The sequence below is a fragment of the Saccopteryx bilineata genome, chromosome 1 (assembly GCF_036850765.1).
Source record: "Saccopteryx bilineata isolate mSacBil1 chromosome 1, mSacBil1_pri_phased_curated, whole genome shotgun sequence".
In the NCBI taxonomy this organism is placed as follows: Eukaryota; Metazoa; Chordata; class Mammalia; order Chiroptera; family Emballonuridae; genus Saccopteryx; species Saccopteryx bilineata.
The window spans coordinates 376,533,696-376,555,124 of record NC_089490.1 but is presented as its reverse complement, the minus strand read 5'-3'; the positions used below and the strand labels follow the sequence as shown (position 1 = coordinate 376,555,124).

General features: G+C 38.4%; 2 protein-coding genes across 17 annotated transcripts in view; one reads left to right on the top strand and one right to left on the bottom strand.

Moving 5' to 3' along the window:
• The window catches only part of ELP4 (elongator acetyltransferase complex subunit 4), a 209,544-nt gene extending 203,954 nt beyond the window's left edge, over positions 1–5,590 (bottom strand). For all 5 annotated transcript variants that reach the window (XM_066251180.1, XM_066251181.1, XM_066251182.1 and 2 more), the window contains exon 1: positions 5,355–5,590. In XM_066251180.1, the coding sequence (XP_066107277.1) occupies positions 5,355–5,577 (223 nt within the window). In that variant the 5' untranslated portion in view covers positions 5,578–5,590. The remainder of the gene's footprint in view (positions 1–5,354) is intronic.
• Positions 5,591–5,667: 77 nt separating this feature from the next.
• The window catches only part of IMMP1L (inner mitochondrial membrane peptidase subunit 1), a 65,099-nt gene continuing 49,337 nt past the window's right edge, over positions 5,668–21,429 (top strand). For 2 of the 12 annotated variants that reach the window (XM_066251191.1, XM_066251192.1), the window contains exons 1-2: positions 5,668–5,775; positions 21,056–21,120. The gene's annotated coding sequence lies outside the window, so the exon portion shown is untranslated. The other 10 variants (XM_066251197.1, XM_066251194.1, XM_066251198.1 and 7 more) reach the window with 10 other exon arrangements.

Here is a 21,429-nt window from a genome sequence, read left to right as displayed (position 1 = left end):
ATATTTGTATATTTTTGTTTAAATGGATTTGTTATAGGACTAAATATATATTTAAATTTTGCATTTAAATAAGTTCCTTCATTATACCATTTAAAGCCATAGGTAAGATAACTTCAAATGTTCTTCAAACTAAATGATTAACATGAACTGAAAAATATATAATGATATTTGCCATAAAGGACCAAAGCCAAAAGGTTGTCTTTGGCTCAATCTTTTTTTTTTTTACAGAGACAGAGAGAGAATCAGAGAGAGATATAGGCAGGGACAGACAGACAGGAACGGAGAGAGACGAGAAGCATCAATCATCAGTTTTTCTTTGCAACACCTTAGCCGTTCATTGACCGCCCTCTCACATGTGCCTTGACCGTGGGCCTTCAGCAGACCAAGTAACCCCTTGCTCGAGCCAGCGACCTTGAGTCCAAGCTGGTGAGCTTTTTGCTCAAACCAGATGAGCCCGCGCTCAAGCTGGCGATCTCAGAGTCTCAAACCCGGGTCCCTCTGCATCCCAGTCCAACGCTCTATCCACTGCACCACCACCCGGTCAGGCAGGCTCAATCTTGAATGTACAGTTTGTGCTACATATAAAGCACACAGAAACCACTTCTGAACATTTTATATTACACTCCAATACTTCCCTAGTTTCCCTTACGTACAAAAACAATAATTTAACTACCTAATCCCCAGTTTGTGTATATTTGGATGAAATACAGCATCCAACAGACACTGCAGTGTCTAGTCCTAAGCAAGTACTATAAAGAGGTGGGTGCCTTTCTTTCCTTAACCCAGTTCTTATAAGGACTTAGATTTATCAAACTTTTCATTTATGTCTTCTCAAATTAGGAATTTCTATAAGGCTTCATGTAGAGGAGTCCTTAGAGAATTAAGGTACTCTGTGAACATTGTTCACAGTGGGATGATGAGAACAGATCAAGGAATAGTTTCCCAATTAAATGAAGGGAGAGCTAGCGCAGGTGTCTGGCCCAGAGAGGTCCTCAGTAAGAGCTACCTTTACCATTCTGGCAAGTATTTTCTGATTGGAACAAATCATTGAAAACATATTGCTGCTTTATAAAATATGATCACCTCAACAGTAAATCAGACTGTGCTAAGGAGGCAATTTTCCTTAAGAATGATACAATCTACTATTGCTGATAATTCAGAAAACACTACTCAAATTTTTTAAACCTCATGTACATCAAAATTCTAATGTTTGGAAAGTTTATCATTACTTAGACCAACATAAAATTAGGACATGTCAATGACTTATCAGCCAAATTAATATCTCACCAGGACTTCTTACACAAAAAATGCAATATTGTTTTTTTCTTTTTCCTCTACTACATAAATTGACTAGATTCATATTAGGATTGGCTCTAGGAAAGGCTGCTCATTTTGAAGGCTGATCATGGGGAATAAAATGAACCTATCTTATTAACTATTTTTAAATCAAGATTTTATTCTATGCATATGAGGTAAAATGACTGAACACATACACACACACATAGACTAGAAAAGTTCCGCTAGTCTTCCGTATTTGATTTTGGTGTAACAAGGCCTCGTATTCCCCCAAAACACCTCTGCATTAAGGTATTTTATGTCACTTGATATGATGAAGTTCTAGATGTATTTTAAACTAGAGTAAGTTTGAATGAGTTTGTAGTCATGTTCCCATCAAAAATTTAAAAGCTTAACCAACCAACCACAGGATATTGACATAATACAGGGTAGGGCAAAAGTAGGTTTACAGTTGTGAGTATAAGAAACAGAGTTTATTCTTGTATTATTTGTTGTTGTATTATTTTCCATATGAATTGTAAACCTAATTTTGCCCCACTCTGTACTGTGTATTCTTTACTCCCTCCTCTCCCCTTTAATTGTATCTTACAGAAACCACCAAGACACTTCTATATCACTAAGCAAATAAACACTTGGTTTTACTTTCAGACCTTAGGATTTTATCTCTAGCTCACTAAATATACAAGCAGCAGAATATTATACCTACATGGAAGATTGCATGAATTTGAAAGCTTGAAGATACTTTCCAAGTTAGATATTTTAAAGTATTCATTCAATCAAACTCTTACATTTAAAAATGACAGAATTTTGCCTTAAAACTAGAAGAAAAATACAATGCTTTAAGAAACATTATAGGGAAATAAAAGGTTTTGTGATTAAGTACCAATATCTTCCTATTTTATGATTTTTCAAAATGAGGGAAAGGATTTTTAGAAAATTATATCGCCTCTGTGGAATACTCTTCCTGGACTATTATTTACCCCAAATCCCTATCTACCATTCACTTGACTGTCAAATTTAATAAGTTTTGAACAACAAAGAGGTTAAGCCAGTCAAGCCTGAAGTCACCTTTCCTTCAAGCATCCATTTTTTTCCCCCTTCAAGCATCCTTTTTGAAGGATGAGGTTGAGGGATAATTCCCCCAGATTAGACAATATGTTCCTAAAATGGACTATACTTCACATGCTAAACCCCCCCCCCAAATTCTGCCAGAATCTTTCACCCACTATACTCTTTCTTTGCAAATTCCTAGGAGAAAAATGGAATATTTACGTATACTGTCATGTCAAATAATAACATAAATTTCCTGGAAGGGCAAGGCTGAGAACCTGAATTAGGAAATCTCAGAACCTGAAAACTTAAAGGTAGCCAACTTGGGAAATGTATATCAATATCCAACAATAATATTAAGTTGCCAGAACAAAAATATTTAATATGATTAGATCATGTTTAAAAGATATAGATATAGGGAATTCTCGAATTTATAAAATACTTTGCTTTTGAAATAAGAATGGAAATCTGATCATATCATTAAATGGCCTACATTCAATTAGCCTGTATGATGCCTTTTAAGTATATTTTGTATCTATGTTTAACATTACAATGATGTCACAGTGGCAGCAATAAAATAACACTGCACTGCATGGCAGTAACAATACATTATTTTCTTGTTACACAGTAATCACTGAATATATTTAGGCAACAATCACAATGTCACAGTATAGTTTCATCATCCTGATATAACATCTTACTATCATTATTACATTTTGTCACAATATGGTCATGTTAGCCTTGTCACAATCTGAGTCAAATAACACTGTAGTAAAAACATAATCTGAATTGCTTTATCTCTATGTTTATACAAACATTAGCAGCCAAATGTATCACTTTCAAATAATGCTTTAATGAAAAACAAATGTAAAGGGTTTGCTCCACAGGGCCATACAAAATAGATCTCAAAATACAAAAATGCCATTAAGAAGGTAACAACTAAAATACTTCTGCACATATTACTCTAAACATATTATAACACGTATAACAACTTCTTCCACTTCTTTGCACTTTGAGAATTAACTATATATATACATGTAAAAATATTTCAAAATACCCAAAAAAATATTTCAATCATTTAAAGGAACACTAATTTTTAGCATAAGTTTGTTACAAATACTAGAGTCCCCATCCCCAAGCAAATCTGGAAATTTTCAAGTTTATATCACTGTACAAACACATAAGGAAGTTGCTTTGGGTTACCTTTTTACTGATGCTTCAAAGGAACTATAGCTAAATCATTAGTCTCAGGTTCAGAAAATGGTTAAAACCACTTGAAAAGAGTTTTCAAAAATTTGAGAGAGCTATAGCATTTGCAGAGCACTAAATCTGGAGCCTAAATATTAGCCCTGGCTGCCACTAGTTCATGTCACTTAATCACTGAGTCTGTTTTTAGAGCTCCATCCTACATGTTTCACAAATTCTTGTCCAGAGATTTTTTTTTTCCTTCATGTATTTTTCTCTCAATCAATAATTTGTTCAGAATCTACTAAGTGACAGGAACTGTGCTAGGCATATTTTGTTATTCTAATGAGGAACTGAAGGTATAACATCTGAAATGTGACTTTTTTGTTTGGAGAGTTTCGGGATCAAGTGAGTGAAATTACATATCCACACTGAATAAATCCAATGTGGATTTATTAAAACTTGAAAACAGCTTCCAAGTAAGACTGGCAATGGGGGTTAAAGGTGAGGTAAATATTTGCTAACTAGATATTCTGAACCATTTTTGTTTACAGTACCATGCAGTTTAGGAAGCAACAGACTTGAAACAAGTAAAAATACTTAAAGTTATATAGAAATAACCAGGATTCAGTTAAAGATATGAAATAAGAGAGGCAAGAAATGATATTCTTTCTCGCAGGTTGCTTGCTTTTGTCATTTTCCTTTGCGTTCAAGCTTGCAGGAGGGGGTGGGGGAGAGCGGGGCGTGTGGAGAAATTACAGAGAGAAAATGTCAAGTGAATTACAAGAAGAAGCAATGGCATTTCTGGGGTTGGTTTTTTTTTTTTTTTTTTTGCATTTCTAATATTTTATGAAAGTGTACAAGATTTAACTGACACATTACATACTACTACAAAGTTAAAAAATACAAACAAGACCATTCTTAATAAATCAGCATTCTGATAGTAATTAACTAATTTATAATCTTTATTAACATAGCATCTCTGTCACACCAATCTAATCTGGTCAATCCTTTCAGTATAACAGTTATAAAACAAGCATATTCATAGTGGGCTTGTCATAAAGAATTCCATAGATTATATAGGAAAGCCTAAGAACTGCACTTCTTTTTCTCGTTAAAATGTCAACTAACTTGGAACATAACGTCTGGACTATAACTATGGGAAGCAAAGTATATACAGAAAAAAAAAATCCAGCAAAAGCATATATACGTGTATTCAAAGTAGATACAGGTATGGCTGTCAAAATCAACGACAGGCTGTAACTACTTTGGATCCACGTAAGCCTTTAATATCCATTCCCTTAAAGCCAATATGGTTTGTTTCAAGATTCAGAACCGGGAGATAAGCAGCCTGTCGGTGAAAGACGGAAAGTTACTTTTTTTCAGGATTTTATAATGAAGCCCATCTCTCACAATGATACAAACTTGTGTAGGTTAATCCAAACCAGGAACTACCTGGGGTTGGCGGAAGGGTGTACGCAGAGACCGTGAGGGTATTCTGGAGATGAAAGCCAAAGCGTTTCCAACATTAATAATTGCCCTTGGCCAACGTAAAAGCACACCGGGATGCCGTCGCGGTCTACAAAAAGGTTGGTGGGCAGGAACCAGAGTAGAAAGTAGGAGCACTAAAATAGGTTTAGTTAACTGCATTTACACGTCTCCACGCAACCACTCCTCCCCTCCATCTCTATCACGCCAGGCTATCCTCTCCACGTCCGATGGCTGAGAGGCCACAGAGAGATGTGGGGTCAGGGTAGCTCCCCCGGCAAGTCCCCTCCCTACGATTCCCCTCTGTTGAGCCCAGATCTCAGTTCTGAACCGACCTAAGAGCTGGTCCAGGGCTGGCAGCCCGGTTGATACCAGCAGCTGTCCGTTCCGCACCGACGGTCGTGTGCCTGCAATGGACACCAGTCGAGAGCCGCCGCTGTCTGTACCACTGGCTCTAGAACTCCTCCTCTGGAAACTGGTGACGTTATTCTTGCTGGCTGCCGCCGCCATAGACCCAGTACTCCCAGAGCCGGTACCACAGGATCCCACTGTCGCCATCTTGGCGCTTCCAGCGTTGACCCAATAGGAACTCTGGGAACTCAAGCAGGGGGCCTATCAGAGTCAGCCCCAAACTCCCGCCTGCTTGCCGCTTTTGTAGCCAGTAGGACTGAGAGTTTCGTCTCGAGTCGACCAATCGCAAGGCGCCTTGCTGAAAAGTGCGCTTACGTAGGGACGGTGGACTTCTGCGGGACCCAGGTGAGAAAGGCCCACCCGAGTCTTGGGTGAGAGTCTTCCGGGGTTCTTTGGGCTTTGGGGTGGGTAATATCATTCAACATTGCTCTCCTTTTGAGTGTGTTCATTCATGTTGAGTTAGAGAGACACTTGGTGGAGCGATCTAGCAAGCAGCTATCAGTAGGAGTTTGCACCTGGCTTGTCTGTCAAAGAGGAAAGACACCTACATTTCCCCGCCCCTTTCTCTTCTGATTTGTGATTGAGAAATCATTGTGTCTTCCCATCAAGTCATGTTATTATTTTTTGGAATGGTTGTATTACGCTGAAGGAATTGGAATTCATTTTAGCGAGTTGGTTGCTGAGCACCTGAGCTCAGTTAGTAAGTGAGACCTTAGAATGAAAATCCTTGATTTTTAAGGCGATTTGGTTTTCCTCTGATTCGAAGAGCAAATAACAAAAATGTACTTTTCTGACAAGTCTCCATGAGAAGCTTTCGTTAATTTTAATTAGTGCTTTTGTAAGTCCTGGAACGCCTTTCCGTAAGTGGTGTGAATGACAAGTGTTACTCTGACAACCTTGTTCACACATTTAATTGTCGTTTGCTGTTAAGGCACCTTCAAATAGCAAAATACTTGAGGTTTCTTTTAAAAAAAACTGATGAAAATTAAATGTGTATGTACTTTCTTTTTCTAGTGATTGTGAACTCTGAATCAAGGGTTTTCTTATTAGAATAAGAATTTTACGTGCGGGAAAAAAATTAATTTAGAGCTGCTTTTTTGGATTTAAAATTTTTCTCAAAACTGTGTCTGTGTGTGGGGGGAGGTGATTTTTAAAAGCATTTGTGATTGACTTGTCTGAAGTTAAAAAGACTCCCAAGTCGTGCCTGTACTACAAAGTTATGACTGGTGTTGACAGTAATGTATAATATTTTTAAAATACACGCAAGTCTCATTGCAATTCTTATCACTGAATTATTTTAAATCTCAGTGACCCTTTAAAACTCTTTGGCAGGTACTGTTTGATAAATTGAAGTTAGTATTGCCAAATAGTGACTAGAGTATTTCATTTGGTGAGCTCTTTTTTGTTTGTTTTTTTAAAGAAAAATGTTCAGGGGAAAAAACAAACAGCCTCTAACTATCAACTGGAAAGCTTGATGAGGTTTAGATAGTTTCATTTTGAATCTTTTGCCAGTATAGATTTGTAATCTAAGTCATTCAGTAAATAGCTGTTGAGTGCTTACTGTCTGCTTAGACCTAACTTGTCAGTTTAGGCCTACAGAAGTAAAACTGTTCTTATTTGGGGGAGATAGATTATATTAGACAACAGAATAGCAGTTGAACACATTGAACAATATGTACTAATTCTGTCCCATAATAAATAAATACTAAGAAGAGGAAAACAAAAAGTAACAAAGCAGTTGAATATCAAATAGAAACATCTTGGATATTTTGTTGCTCTTAAATATTGAGTTCTTATAGGTTGTTTTACTTCATATTCACTTGTCTCCTACTCTGTTTATTTACTGTTTAGTTTTATAAAGGTGATGGTGCCATGCTTTGCATATGCTAGAAGAAAATGGATTGTCTAATCCAGTTTTATTACTAGAACTGGAGAATTGTTTTTCACCTTTAAATATAATTCGGGAGCATGACATATATGCCCACCAAAGAATTACTGTAATTAGGCTATTTCTTTGGTATGGTATAACACTATCATAGAATAAATTAATTTAATCTGTTTTAATTTTTTTTTTACAAAGACAAAACCTTTGCTCCCAAAGCAAATAATTCCAAATACTTGAATATACCAGTCTTTAGTGTTGAATATAAGACATTGGAATTAATGAAGTATTTGTAGAAGGGATGAGATAAAAAGGTATACTTTTAGGTGTGGTGTTAATCGTTAATAACAAGTTTTGAACTCCAGGGAATGTGCAAAGTGCTGAGGTTACAGGAGGAAGACCATTTAGTCTCTGCCCGCCTTCAGTGCACAGCTAGGGGGAGATAGGTGGGTAAAGTGTACTGTCAGTACTGTGGAGGACAACCTAACTTGAACTGAGAGGAACCTTGGAAAGTTTCCCCTGAGGAGTAAGCTTAACTTGAGTTTTGAAGGATGTGTAGGTGATATAAGCATTACAGAGAATGAGAAGACGCTCCTTCAATAAATCTGCTCTATTTTTGTGCAGGTTGTTCTCATGATTTATATATACTGCTGACAGAAGGGGAGACTGGACAAGGTCTAATTGATTTTCTTAAGGTTATGGATTTTTTTCCCATAGGGATAATAGAAAATGGGAAATCATTGAAGAATTTTAAGTAAAGGAATAACAATGATCGTATTTGATCTTTATGTCTTGGCTAAACATATGCTAGGAAAAAATGGATTGTCTAAAAGTGTGAAGGAGATAAAGAGAATGGAATGAAGTAAGAGGTTACTGTAAGGGGTAGAATTGATATGATCCAGGAAGGTTGATGAGGAATCAAAGATGATTAACAGGTTTCTGCCTTGAACAGCTTTGTGGATGGCAGAGGATAAAGAATAAAGAAAGATTGGCAGAATTTTGTAGTTATATTGGTTGTTTTAGGAAGTGGGAGATCATAAAATGAACTTTTTAAAATGTGTTTAATTGGAGGAACCCATGGAGTATCCAAGTGGAAATGTTCAATAGACAGTGAGCTATGTGAAAGAGGGGTCTCTAGATGAACTGTAGATTTGAAATTGATTAGCACATGGTGCAAGTTTACCCCCGGGGAATGGATGAACTCACCAAAAATATATATATACTTTAGGATGAGAAGAAAAAAAACTGAGAATAAACTTTGGGAACATAAATATTTAAAATCTGGGCACGAGAACAGAAAGTAAAATAAAAATTGGAGAGTGATTTTTTGATTTAGTATTAATACTTTTTTTGGCTTTGTTAAGGGAAGATTTGATGGAGTAACAAACTGAAAAGTCAAATACTGTATTTGTATTTTGATATGAATGGCAAGTGCAGTTGAATATTCCATAAAAGTAGACCATTTTACATTTTAGAAAACTTTGCTATGAAGTGGGGGATGGAGGATGGAAGGAGATGACAAAAATTTAAGGGAGGAGTTTTGTTGTTTAAGAGATGGAAAGTATTGGTACTGGAAAAGAACTCTAGACAATTGATAAAAGGACCTGAATGAGTAAGAAGGAATAGCATCTGGAGCATAGGCAAAGGATTAGTGTTTGAAGGGAGTGACAATTCAATGGCTAGATCAGGGGTTGGGAAACTTTTTGGCTGAGAGAGCCATGAACGCCACATATTTTAAAATGTAATTCCATGAGAGCCATACAACGACCTGTGTACATTACACATTATCCAATAAAAATTTGGTGTTGTCCCGGAGGACAGCTATGATTGGCTATAGCCACCCACAACCATGAACATGAGCTGTAGGAAATGAATGGATTGTAATACATGAGAATGTTTTATATTTTTACCATTATTACTTTTTTTATTAAAGATTTGTCTGCGAGCCAGAGGCAGCCATCAAAAAAGCCACATCTGGCTCGTGAGCCATAGGTTCCCAACCCCTGGGCTAGAGGGTGTAAAACAGGGCTTGGGAACCTTTTTGGCTGAGAGAGCCATGAACACCACACATTTTAAAATGTAATTCCGTGAGAGCCATACAATATGTTTAACACTAAATACAAGTAAATGTGTGCATTTTATGTAAGACCAACACTTTTAAAGTACAATAAGTCTCTGAATTCTTTTTAATAACATTGTTATACTATTGCTAACAATGATGAATTAATGCGACTTCTGGTGTTGCATGGTTTTACTGATGGCTTTGTAGTCTGGTTGATATGTGGTGAGGTTAAGCTTCATATAGGCATTGAGACTTCCATCAGTTCAACGTGATTGTAGGTTGGTCTTAACGTTCTTTAGATGTGAGAAAGACTGCTCACATGCATACGTAGAGCCAGACATTGTCAATACAGCAATACTCACACGCTGCAGTGTGTGGTTTGTGACAGGAAGCGTGTTCTAAGTTTTGACAATCAGCTGGTCTGTGGGTTGAAGTTTTTTCATTTCTCTCCACTTGTGTTTGCTAGCCAACTCTGCTTGCTGTTGTGTAAGTCTTTCCAAATCTTCATTCAGTGACTTGAACTTATTCATCCACATGTCTGAGGCCTTCAGGTCAGCAGCTTGTAGCTCAAAATCTCTGACGGAGACACCAGGGATGTAACTCAGGTCAGCGCTGTCCACTGCACACTCATGTGGATGGGTGATGAACTTAAAAAGACGAGTGCGTTCACGAAATTCTCCAAAGTGCGCTTTGAGTGACTGCAGGAGATTAGATGTGAAGCCCACTAGCTGTTGGAGAACAAGATGTTGAGCAGGGTCACTTGCTGTGCATGCATCTTTAAACTCTCCCAGTTTTTCAAAGTGTAGTAAATGACCTGTTTAAATGTCAACAATGAAGAGTTCCAGCTTGTTTTCAAATGCAAACACTGCTTGTTGAAGGGATAAGACTGTATTCCCAACGCCTTGCATTTTCACATTGAGCTGGTTCAGATGTTTAGTTATGTTCACGAGATAGTAGAACTTCAGGAGCCACTCAGTGTTAGCTAACTCAGGATGCTCGATGTTTTTAATTTTAAGAAAAGTCCAGATTTCACTCAGACAAGCCACGAAATGGCTGAGCGCCTTCTCTCTTGACAACCAACGCACATTGCTGTGCAGAAGCAAACCAGGACAATTATTCCCAACTTAATCCAGCAGCGTTTGGAACTGGCGATCATTTAAAGCTTGGGCAACAATCAAGTTGACCACCTGAATGACCAGCGACATCACCTTACCAAGCTGCTTGCCACACATCTGAGCACAAAGCCCCTCCTGACGTAGGATGCAATGAAAACTTCGGATGGGTCTCTTTTCATGTTTACAAAGAAGTGCTATGAATCCTCTGTTTTTCCCCACCATGCACGGAGCACCATCAGTACATACCAAATAAGTTTATCCATTGGATAGATATTTTCTTTTTACAAACAGTGAAAGACTTGAATAAATCCTCCCCTCTGTTGTCACTTTCATAGGCAAAACAGCAAGATTTTCCTCACATAGTGTGTCACCGACAGCATAACTTGCAATCACGCTGAACTGGGATAAATGTCTTACATCTATTGAGTCATCCAAAACGAGAGAAAAGAATGGTGCTGCATTTATGTCCTTCACTTGTGTTGCCTCAATTTGATTTGCCATCATGATGGTACGATTGTGAACAGTTCTTGCCTACAGAGGCATGTCTTTTATTCGTTTATCTTGTCTTGATTCGAAAAGTCATCAAAAAGTTCATTGGCAACATCAAGCATGAATGTTTTGGCATACTCCCCATCTGTGAATGGCTTTCCGTTTCTCACAATTGCTAAAGCACCAGCAAAGCTAGCCGAATTCCAGTCATCTCATTGGGTCCAAACACGGAATTGCTGCTGACTAGCTTGCACTCTGCACAGTAGCTCTTGACATGGTTTCTTCCTGCTGTCCCCTGCTGGATATTTCGATGCAAATGTAGTATGGCATGTGTTGAAGTGCCGCTTTATATTTGACCGTTTCATTGATGCAATTTTATCATTGCATATTAGACACACTGCAGAACCTGCTCTCTCCACAAAGGCGAATTGCTCTGTCCATTCCTGCTGAAAAGTACGATACTCATCTTTTTTTCTTTTAGCCATCTTCTTTGTCAAAAGGGTTTCTGCAATTAGCTAGTTGGCTACTTGATTAAAAGGAGGAAAGTTTACTTCCTGACCTCACAACAACCTGTTACACATTATCTAATAAAAATATGGTGTTGTCCTGGAGGACAGCTATGATTGGCTTCAACCTACAACCATGAACATGAGCGGTTAAGGAAATGAATGGATTGTAATACATGAGAATGTTTTATATTTTTAATGTTATTATTATTTTTTATTAACGATTTGTCTGCGAGCCAGATGCAGCCATCAAAAGAACCACATCTGGCTCGCAAGCCATAGGTTCCCGACCCCTGCTATAAGACCATAGTAGTAAAAACAGCATGATACTGGCATAAAATCAGATATGTAGATCAATGCCACAGAAAAGAGAGCCCAGAAATAAATCCAAATCATGTTCAATTAACATTTGACAAAGGAGGCAAGAACACACAATGAGGTAAAGACAATCTATTCAATAAATGATGTTGAGAAAACTGGACAGATACATGCAAAAAGATAAAACTAGACCACCTTCTTATACCATACACAAGAATGAACTGAAAACAGATTAAAGATATAAATTAGACCTTCTAACTCGAAACCATAAAAATCTCTCGAGCCATAGGTTCCTGACCCCTGGTGTAAAGGAAAGTAAGGCTCTTTTGCTTTCTGCCATTAAATATTGGAGTACCTACGACCATTTTTTCTTTTCTCCCATGTTCTTACCTTCATCCGTTTGTAGGACCTCATTTACAACTTATATACCAAAGTCTAAATTGCTTCTCTGACCTCCAGAATCATAAATTTAGATATGTACTTACTTTACCTGTTTCTTTAAATTCTTAGTGGAACCTCAAACTCGTATGCCCCATACTGTATTTCCTCTAGTATTTTGTATCTCATTAAATGATAGGACAATTTGTAGAACTACTTGCCTAAACTATGGAACTTCGCTACCTTCAATTCCTCTCTTAAGCTCTAGTCTGTCATATCCAGTCCATTACGAAGACCTGTGGAGTTTTACTTCAGTAGTTTTCTGATATATTCCGGGACATTTAGTCCTCATCTTTGGTTTTCTTGCAGTACATTTTCCATTCAAGAGCCATTTTGATCTTTTCAAAATAGAAGTATGATCATATAATATAAAAATAAAACTTCTTAAGGACCTGCATGTAGTTCCCTATACCTACTTCTGTAAATTCACTTATCTCTTTATATATTCATTACTCTATAAATTCCCTTACTCTCTGCACTCTGACATTTATTTATTTTCCTGTCCCTCCATGTTCCATTCTTCCTAAAGGCCACTAGTTAACTTCTACTTAACGTTCAAATCTCATTTCAGCATACACATCTCAGTAGAGCCATCTCACCATCATATGAAAATGAAATCAGCTCCAGTATACCAACAAGGAAGAAGTGGAACTGGAAATTAAAAACATAATACAATTTACATTAGTATCCAAAAATATGAAATACTTAGGCATAAATCTAATAAAATGAAAAAGATCAATATGAGGGAAAGTACAACACCCTGATGAACAAAATCAATGAACTAAGTAAGTGGATACATTCCATTTTCATGGATTAGAGGCTCAATATTGTCATGATGTCAGTTCTTTTCAACATAATCTATAGATTTAATGCAATCCCAATAAAAATTCCAGCAAGTTACTTTATAGATACATTAAAGCTGAATCTAAAGTTTATATGGTAAGGCAAAAGATGCAGAATTGCCAACAAAGTAGAACAAAGAAGAACAAAGTTGAAAGACTAATGCTACCAAACCCCAAGACTGATAAAGCTACAGTAATTAAAGCAGTGTGGTAAGGGCAAAAGAATAGACAGGTTGGTGGATCATAATAGGAAGTCCAGAAATAGACTCCACTATAGGTTACTGACCTTTTGACAAATGACTGAAGGCAATACAATGGACCACAGAAAGTCTTTTCAAAAAATTGTGCTAGAATACTTAGAGAGACTTGTGCATAAGAAGAAAGAAGAATCTAGACACAGAGCTTACTACATCCTTTACAGAAATTAACTGAAAGTGGATGACATACCTAAATGTAAAATATAAAACCCTTAAAAGATAACAGAAGAGAAAAACCTAGAGAACTTTGAGTATGATGATGCTTTTAGATACACCGCCAAAGACATGATCCATAAAATAAATAATTACCTTTTCTTTTCGTTCCATAAGATGCACCTGACCAAAAGACACACCTAGGGTTTTTTTGTTTTTTGTTTTGTATCTTTCTGAAGTTGGAAACAGGGAAGCAATCAGACAGACTCCCACATGCGCCTGACCAGGATCCACCCAGCATGCCCACCAGGGGGGCGATGCTCTGCCCATCTGGGGCGTTGCTCTGCTGTGACTAGAGCCATTCTAGCACCTGAGGCAAAGGCCATGGAGCCATCCTCAGTGCCCTGGCCAACTTTGCTCCAGTGGAGCCTCGGCTGCGGGAGGGGAAGAGAGAGACAGAGAGGAAGGAGAAGAGGAGGGGTGGAGAAGCAGATGGGTGCTTCTCCTGTGTGCCCTGGCTGGGGACTGAACCCGGGACTCCTGCACGCCAGTCTGACGCTCTACCACTGAGCCAACCAGCCAGGGCACACCTAGGGTTTTAAGGAGGAAAATGAGAAAAAAAATATTCTGAACCAAATGGTGTGTTAAAATATTTAATAAAATTACATATTTTTCACTCCATAAGACACACAGGCATTTCCTCCTCCACTTTGGGGGGGGGGAGTCCCTCTTATAGAGCGAAAAATACAGTCATAAGCTGGACTTTATAAAAGTTAAAAACTTCTCTGTGAAAGACAATGTCAAGAGAAAAGAAGAATGACACAGACTGGGGAGAAATATTTGCAAAAGACACATCTGATAAAGTACTGTTATCCAAAATTTATAAAGAACTAATAATAAAAAAACAACCTGATTTTAAAACGGGCCAAAACCTTAATAGGCATCTCACCAAATAACATACAGATAGAAATAAGCCTGTGAAAAGGTGTTCCATATCATATCAATATATAATCAGGGAAATGCAAATTTAAACAACTTTGAGCCTGACCAGGTGGTGGTGCAGTGGATAGAGTGTTGGCCTAGGATGTGGAGGACCCAGGTTTGAAATCCTGAGGTGGTAGGCTTGAGCACAGGCTCCTCTGGCTTGAGCGTGGGCTCACCAACTTGAGCATGGGTTTCTTGAACGTGAGATTATAGACATGACCCTATCATCACTGAGTCTAAAGGCCATTGGCTTGAAGCCCAAGGTCGCTAGGTTGAGCTAAGGGTCACTGACTCAGCTGGAGCCTCCCAGTGAAGGCACTTATGAGAAAGCAATCAGTGAACAACTAAGTGCTTCAGTGAAGAAGTGATGCTTCTCATCTCTCTCCCTTCCTCTCTGTCTGTCTCTGTCTCTCTTGCAAAATAAACAAACAAACACCTTTGAGATACAAATGCACAACTATTATAATGGCCAAAGTAAAAAACACTGACAACACTGAATACTGGCTAGGTTGTGGAGTAACAGGAACTCGCATGCATTGCTGACAGGAATGCAAAATGATACAGGCATTTGGAAGACAATTTGGAGATTTCATGCAAAACTAAACATATCATTACCATATGATCCAGCAATTGTGTTCCTTGGTATTTACACAAAAGAGTTGGAAACATATCCACATAAAAACCTGTACCTGGGCCCTGGCCGGTTGGCTCAGCGGTAGAGCGTCGGCCTGGCGTGTGGGGGACCCGAGTTCGATTCCCGGCCAGGGCACATAGGAGAAGTGCCCATTTGCTTCTCCACCCCCACCCCCTCCTTCCTCTCTGTCTCTCTCTTCCCCTCCCGCAGCCAAGGCTCCATTGGAGCAAAGATGGCCCGGGCGCTGGGGATGGCTCCTTGGCCTCTGCCCCAGGCGCTAGAGTGGCTCTGGTCGCGGCAGAGCGATGCCCCGGAGGGGCAGAGCATCGCCCCCTGGTGGGCAGAGCGTCGCCCCTGGTGGGCATGCCGGGTGGATCCCGGTCGGGCGCATGCGGGAGTCTGTCTGACTGTCTCTCCCCGTTTCCAGCTTCAAAAAAAAAATACAAAAAAAAACAACAAAAAAAAAACCTGTACCTGGGCCTGACCAGGTGGTGGTGCAGTGGATAGCGCGTTGGACCGGGACGCAGAGGACCCAGCTTCGAGACCCTGAGGTTGCGAGCTTGAGTGCAGGCTCATCTGGTTTGAGCAAGGTTCACCAGCTTGAGCCCAAGGTCGCTGGCTTGAGCAAGGGGTCACTCAGTCTGCTGTATCCCTGAGTCAAGGCACATATGAGAAAGCAATCAATGAGCAAGTAAGGTGCCTCAGTGTAGAGTTGATACTTCTCATCTCTCTCCCTTCTTGTCTGTTCCTGTCTGTCCCTCTCTATGTCTCTCTCCCTGGGTCTGTGTCACAGAAAAAAACAAAAACAAAAAAACCCCAAAAAACAACAAACCCAAAAAACAAGAGAACAGCTTTATTCATAATTGCCAAAACTTGGGAGCAACCAAGATAGCCTTTAGTAGCTGAATGGATAAGTGAAGTGTGTTACATTTCCATAATGGAATATTATTCAGTACTAAAAAACAAAAGAGCTATCAAGCCATGAAAAGACATGGAGGAACCTCAAATGCAAATTACTAAGAAGCCAATCTGTAAAAGCTAGGTACTGATTCTGACTATATGATAATCTAGAAAAGGCAAAACTATGAAGACAATAAAAAGATTGTTGGTTGCCAGAGGTGGATGGAGGGAGAGTTGAATAGTCAGAGCACAGGAGATTTAGGGCAGTGAAAGTATTCTGTATGCCATTATAACGATGGATGGCTGTAATTAAATGGTGGTCCAAACCCATAGAATGTACAGCACCAGAAGTGAACTCTCCAGTCAACTCTGGACCCAGGTGATTAAGAGGTGTTGGTGTAGGTTCATCCTTGCTAAAATACGTACCATTCTGGTGAGTGATGTTGATACTGGGCAAAGCTATATACAGGGTGGGGCCAAAGGAGGTTTGCAGTTGTGGGTATGTGAAACAGTCTATTCTTGTATTAGTATTTATTAATTAATGTATTATTTTCCATATGAAAAACTGTAAACTACTTTTGTCCCACCCTGTATGTGTAGGGTCAGGAGTATATGGAAAATTTCTGTACCTTACCCTTAAATTTTTTACCCTAAAACTTTTCTAAAATAATAGGTCTTTAAAATAATTAAATCAGCTGTGTAAAATTTCAGTCTGTGGGTTTGTTTCATAAGCAACATGTATATTGCCCTTGTGACCACATAGTGTGACCATTTTTCTTCAAGGATTCGAACAAGTTGATATTCTGAGAAGTCTTCAGATACTTTGGAAATATGGCAGTGACCTATTTAAGATACGCCAGGAACATAGTGGTTACAGTGGGCAACTTAGTACCCTGTGACAGAAATGGTTACCCTTTGGTTTTGGTCTTTCATTGGCTTGTCTGAGAGCTAGGGTTCATATTCCCATTGTGTCAGTGCAGGTCAAGTATGTAACAGTTTCTGTGGAGGCTTACTATAGGGTTTTATGGTGTTCTGTCAGGATGAGTGAATGAACGAATGCCAGGGTTAGGCTTACACAGAGGGAATTCTTGGACACACCTAATCCCCTGTACTTCCTATCACTATACTCACAATGGGAGCCTCAGGCTTCACTGGGAGCATCACAAATTTGTTTTATCTGGTTTTTTACTTTATATAAATTAAGTTATAACACTATTTACTCTTAGTTTGACATATTTTGCTTAACATTATGTTTATGAAATGGTCGTTATTAATGTGTACAGTTGTGGATTATTTACTGCTGTATAGTATTGTGTAAATATATCACAATTCATTGTCCATTCTGTTGGTTGAAAAGGTTTTGGCAAGTTTGCCATTTGTGGCCATTTTTCCTTTTCTTTCTTTCTTTTTTAGGTGAGAAGGGAGATAGTGAGTCAGACTCCTACATGCGCCCAACTGGGATCCACCTGACAACTCCATCTGGGGCCAGTGCTCAAGTACCACGCCCTGTCCTGTAGAACTTCCTGTGTTGGTAGAAATGTTCTGTATCTACGCTGTCCAGTACAATAGCCATCAAATACATATAGCTAAGGGGGACTTGCAATGTGGTTGATACAACTGAGGAACTGAACTTTACATTTTATTTTAATTATTCAAATTTTAACATTTCATTGGCCTAGTTGCTACTGTATTGGACAGCATTTCTCTATGTCAAGATTTGGCAAACTTTTTCTGTAAAGGACCAAAGAGTAGACATTTAAGGCCTATCAAACCATGTGGTCCCTTTGCAACTACTTAGCTCTGCTGTGTATCATGAAAGCAGCTATCAACAGCATGTAAATGAATGAGAATGGCTGAGGTTCAGTAAAACCTTACTTGCTAGAATGGAGTTGGCTGGATTTGACTAGTGGGCCCTGGTTTGACCACCTCTGCTATAGATAAAAGATGTGGCATGTGTATTTTTCTCCTCCTATTCTGTATTCCCTGTTATTTTTCTATTATTTTTCTTGTGTGTGTATGTGTGTGTTTAGAGGGGAGACAGGAGTCTCTTTTCCTACAACATTTTTTAGAGAGATTATTACTCTCCTTGGGTTGTTACTCTGTATCTAACTTTTGTCCCAACTTTTATATTTTTTGTATGTGGGACAGGTAGTGGTAAGACAGACATTCTATTTTAAGTTTCTTTAAACTCTAATCTTTGTTCTTGATTTATAGGTGCAAATGCTTATTGATTTATAGATGCAATATCTTATTCAATATCATGTAAGATGTTAAGTAGAATTCTTTTTTTATTCCTTCCCTAAATTATTTCTGATTTCTCCTGTCGCTTGTTCTGTTTCCCATCATATGCTTTCTTTTTAATTCTCGTGGTTTCTTTAGATGTTGCTAATTCTTGGTTGTCTATTCATGTTGATGCGTGACTAATTGAATAAGATAGATAAGTGGAGTTGTTTTTTTCTTCTGTTGTTTCCCTAGAAAATCTTTACCTTAAATGGGAAGAATACTGATGGGGGGTTCCTTGTGGAAGGACTTGTTATTGGTATGCTTTGCTCAGTGGGTAAGCAGAGAGCAAAAAGACAGGCTGGAACCCTTTCTGTTAGCTAAGTAAGGAGGATCCTGTCCTAGATTTTCAATCACCACAGATTGGAGCCCAAATTCCTCAAGCAGATTATACATTTTTCAGTAAGTTGATTCAGCCTACATAACTTTTTTGATTCAACCCACAACTCCTTTGGAGCCAGAGAAGAAAATTCTCATCGTCCCTGAAACACTCCGCTGTGTGTGCTTGCCCAGAGGTCTGCATACTTTTTCAGAGATAAGATTGTAAATATTTTAGGTTTTGCAGACCAGATGGCCTCTTTTGCAACTAACCAATTCTGCCACTGGAAACCAACACTAAACTTCACATATCTTGTAATTTTTACATGTCACAAATTTTTTTTTTCTTTCAGCTGTTTAAAAACAAGTCTTAGCTTGCAGGGTATACCAAACTGCAGATTGTAGCTGGAGTATTTGCTCTGTGAACCTAGTCTGCCAAACCTGGTGCTCGATTGTTGTTCTTTCCACCCTATTCTACCGAGCACTGTGATTTCCTATGTTCTATCCACTAGAAAGTCTTCAGAATCTCTGTAGTGTGTTGATTCTTTTTACTCCCTCTTGCTGGCCTTTTATTCTATTCAGGCCTTCAACAGATTGATGGAGGCCCACCCATATTAGACAGGGCAATCTGCTTGACTCAGTCTGTTAACCAAGTGTTAATCTCATCTGAAAGCAAATACCCTCACAGGAACACCCAGAATAATGTCTGACCATCTATCCTGGCACCCTGTGGTCCAAACATCACATAACTAGTAAGTGGTAGAGCTAAGATTCACAGCAGTTTGGCTATCCGATGACAACATTCATGATCTTGTTTCCCATTAGCACCTAGACCCAAACTTAGTATCTCTTAAAGATCACCTTTATTTAACTATTTTACTTTTTGTATTTTTTTCATTCCCCAAAAAGAAAGGTTAAAAAATTCTTAAAGGCCTTTTGTATTATAATTTTTCATTCCCCAAATGAAAGGTTTAAAAATATTTTTTCTAGCCTGTTTGGTGTTCTGAGGTTAAATTTTTAAAAATAAAATAAAGCACATCATGTTTCCTGTTTTTATTAATATTCCCTAAGTAAGCTCACATGAAATTAATGAAATGCTGTCAAATATCATGATCAGTTTCCCTCACTGGGAATTAGAATGTGTTCAGTTTAGAACTTATCAATAGCCCTGTCTTAATTCTCTAAGGCAGCGGTAAATATGTATTTCCGATGGCTTTAGGCAACCCCTGTGTTTTGGTCATTCGACCCCCGCTGGGGTCGCGACCCACAGGTTGAGAACTGCTGCTCTAAGGGAAGCAGTTATATTAGCCCACTCACCTGCTGAGGCTGTTGGGTTCTTTTTAAATAAATAAATCTTTTTCTTTCCTTTTTTTAAATTTTTTATAAAATATATACAATATTACAGTTACCATTTTAAATGTATAATTTAATGGCTTTAGGGATATTTATAATGTTGTGTAAACATTGCCACTGTTTCCAGAACTTTTTCATCATCCCAAACAGAAACTCTACCCACTGAGCAATAACTCTCCATTTCTTCATTGACCCAGACTCTGGTAACCTATCTTCTACCTCCTGTGTCCATGAATTTGCCTATCTAGGTAATTTAATACGAGGAACACATTTCAGCCAAATCTTCTGCTGCTTAATAACAGGGATCTCTTTCCCTCCAGTGCCTGATAACATGTCGCTTGTTTCCTTCTTGAGACTTTACCAGAAGCCCCCCTTGTTTAAATTGAATTTATTAGAGTGACACTGGTTAACATAATTGTCAGTTTTCAAGTGCCTAATTCTACAACACATCTCGATACTCCGTATTGTGTATTCACCCCCTCACCACTACAAGCTCCTTTAATGCTCATATTTCTCCGACATTCTGCTCCTGACAATGCACATGTTCAGGAAGATGGATATTTCCTGCGCCATCTTGTTCCCTGCCTTCTGAGTCTTCACCAGACTCTCCTTAACATCTCTGTTTCTACCAACATTCTCTTTAGTCCTTTTTCATTTTTAGTTATCTGTTACAGGAACACTACTTCCTGATACCAAAATTTAGTTTAATTTTCTTGGGCTTCCATAACAAATTCCCACAAATTTGATGGCTTTTCAAACTGCAGAAATTTACTTTGTTACGGTTTGTTTGGAGGGCAGACGTCCAAAACCAAGGAGTCAGCAGGATCATCTTTATTCTGAAGGCTTTAGAGAAGAATGTTTCCCAGTTTCTTCCAGTTTGTGGTGGCTCCTGTCGTTCTCTGGTTTGTGGCAGCATCGCTCCAATCTCTGCCTTCATTTTCACGCTGTCACTTTCTCTGTTTCTCTGTGTGCCCTGTTCTGTCTCTGTCTGGACATTGGATTTAGGGCCTACCCTAATCTGGTATGATCCCATAATGATCCTTACCTTAATTATACCTGCAAAGACCCTACATCCCATAAGGCCATATTCTTAGATTCCAGGTGAACTGAATTGTGGGAAGAGGACTATACTGCTCAACACACTACAGTCTCTCTTTAGGTAAGTATATTATAATTGTGTTATATAATCTATTTGTAATATTAAAAACAAAGTTTGTGAGTATTTTGTTATGAGATTATTTCACAATGTACTGTTAATATTTATATTGGAAACTGTTAAATAAGAAAAACACTTTTTTTAGACTTTGTAATATATATTAGAAATGGAGGGTTATTTAATGTCCTTGCTTTTTAATAAGGATACTGTACACAAGTGTATGCACAAGTGACTAAGTAGCACCAAAGTTTCATTAACTATATAAAATTTATTACTCAGGATTCAAGCAAGGTAGTAAGATCCTACATCACC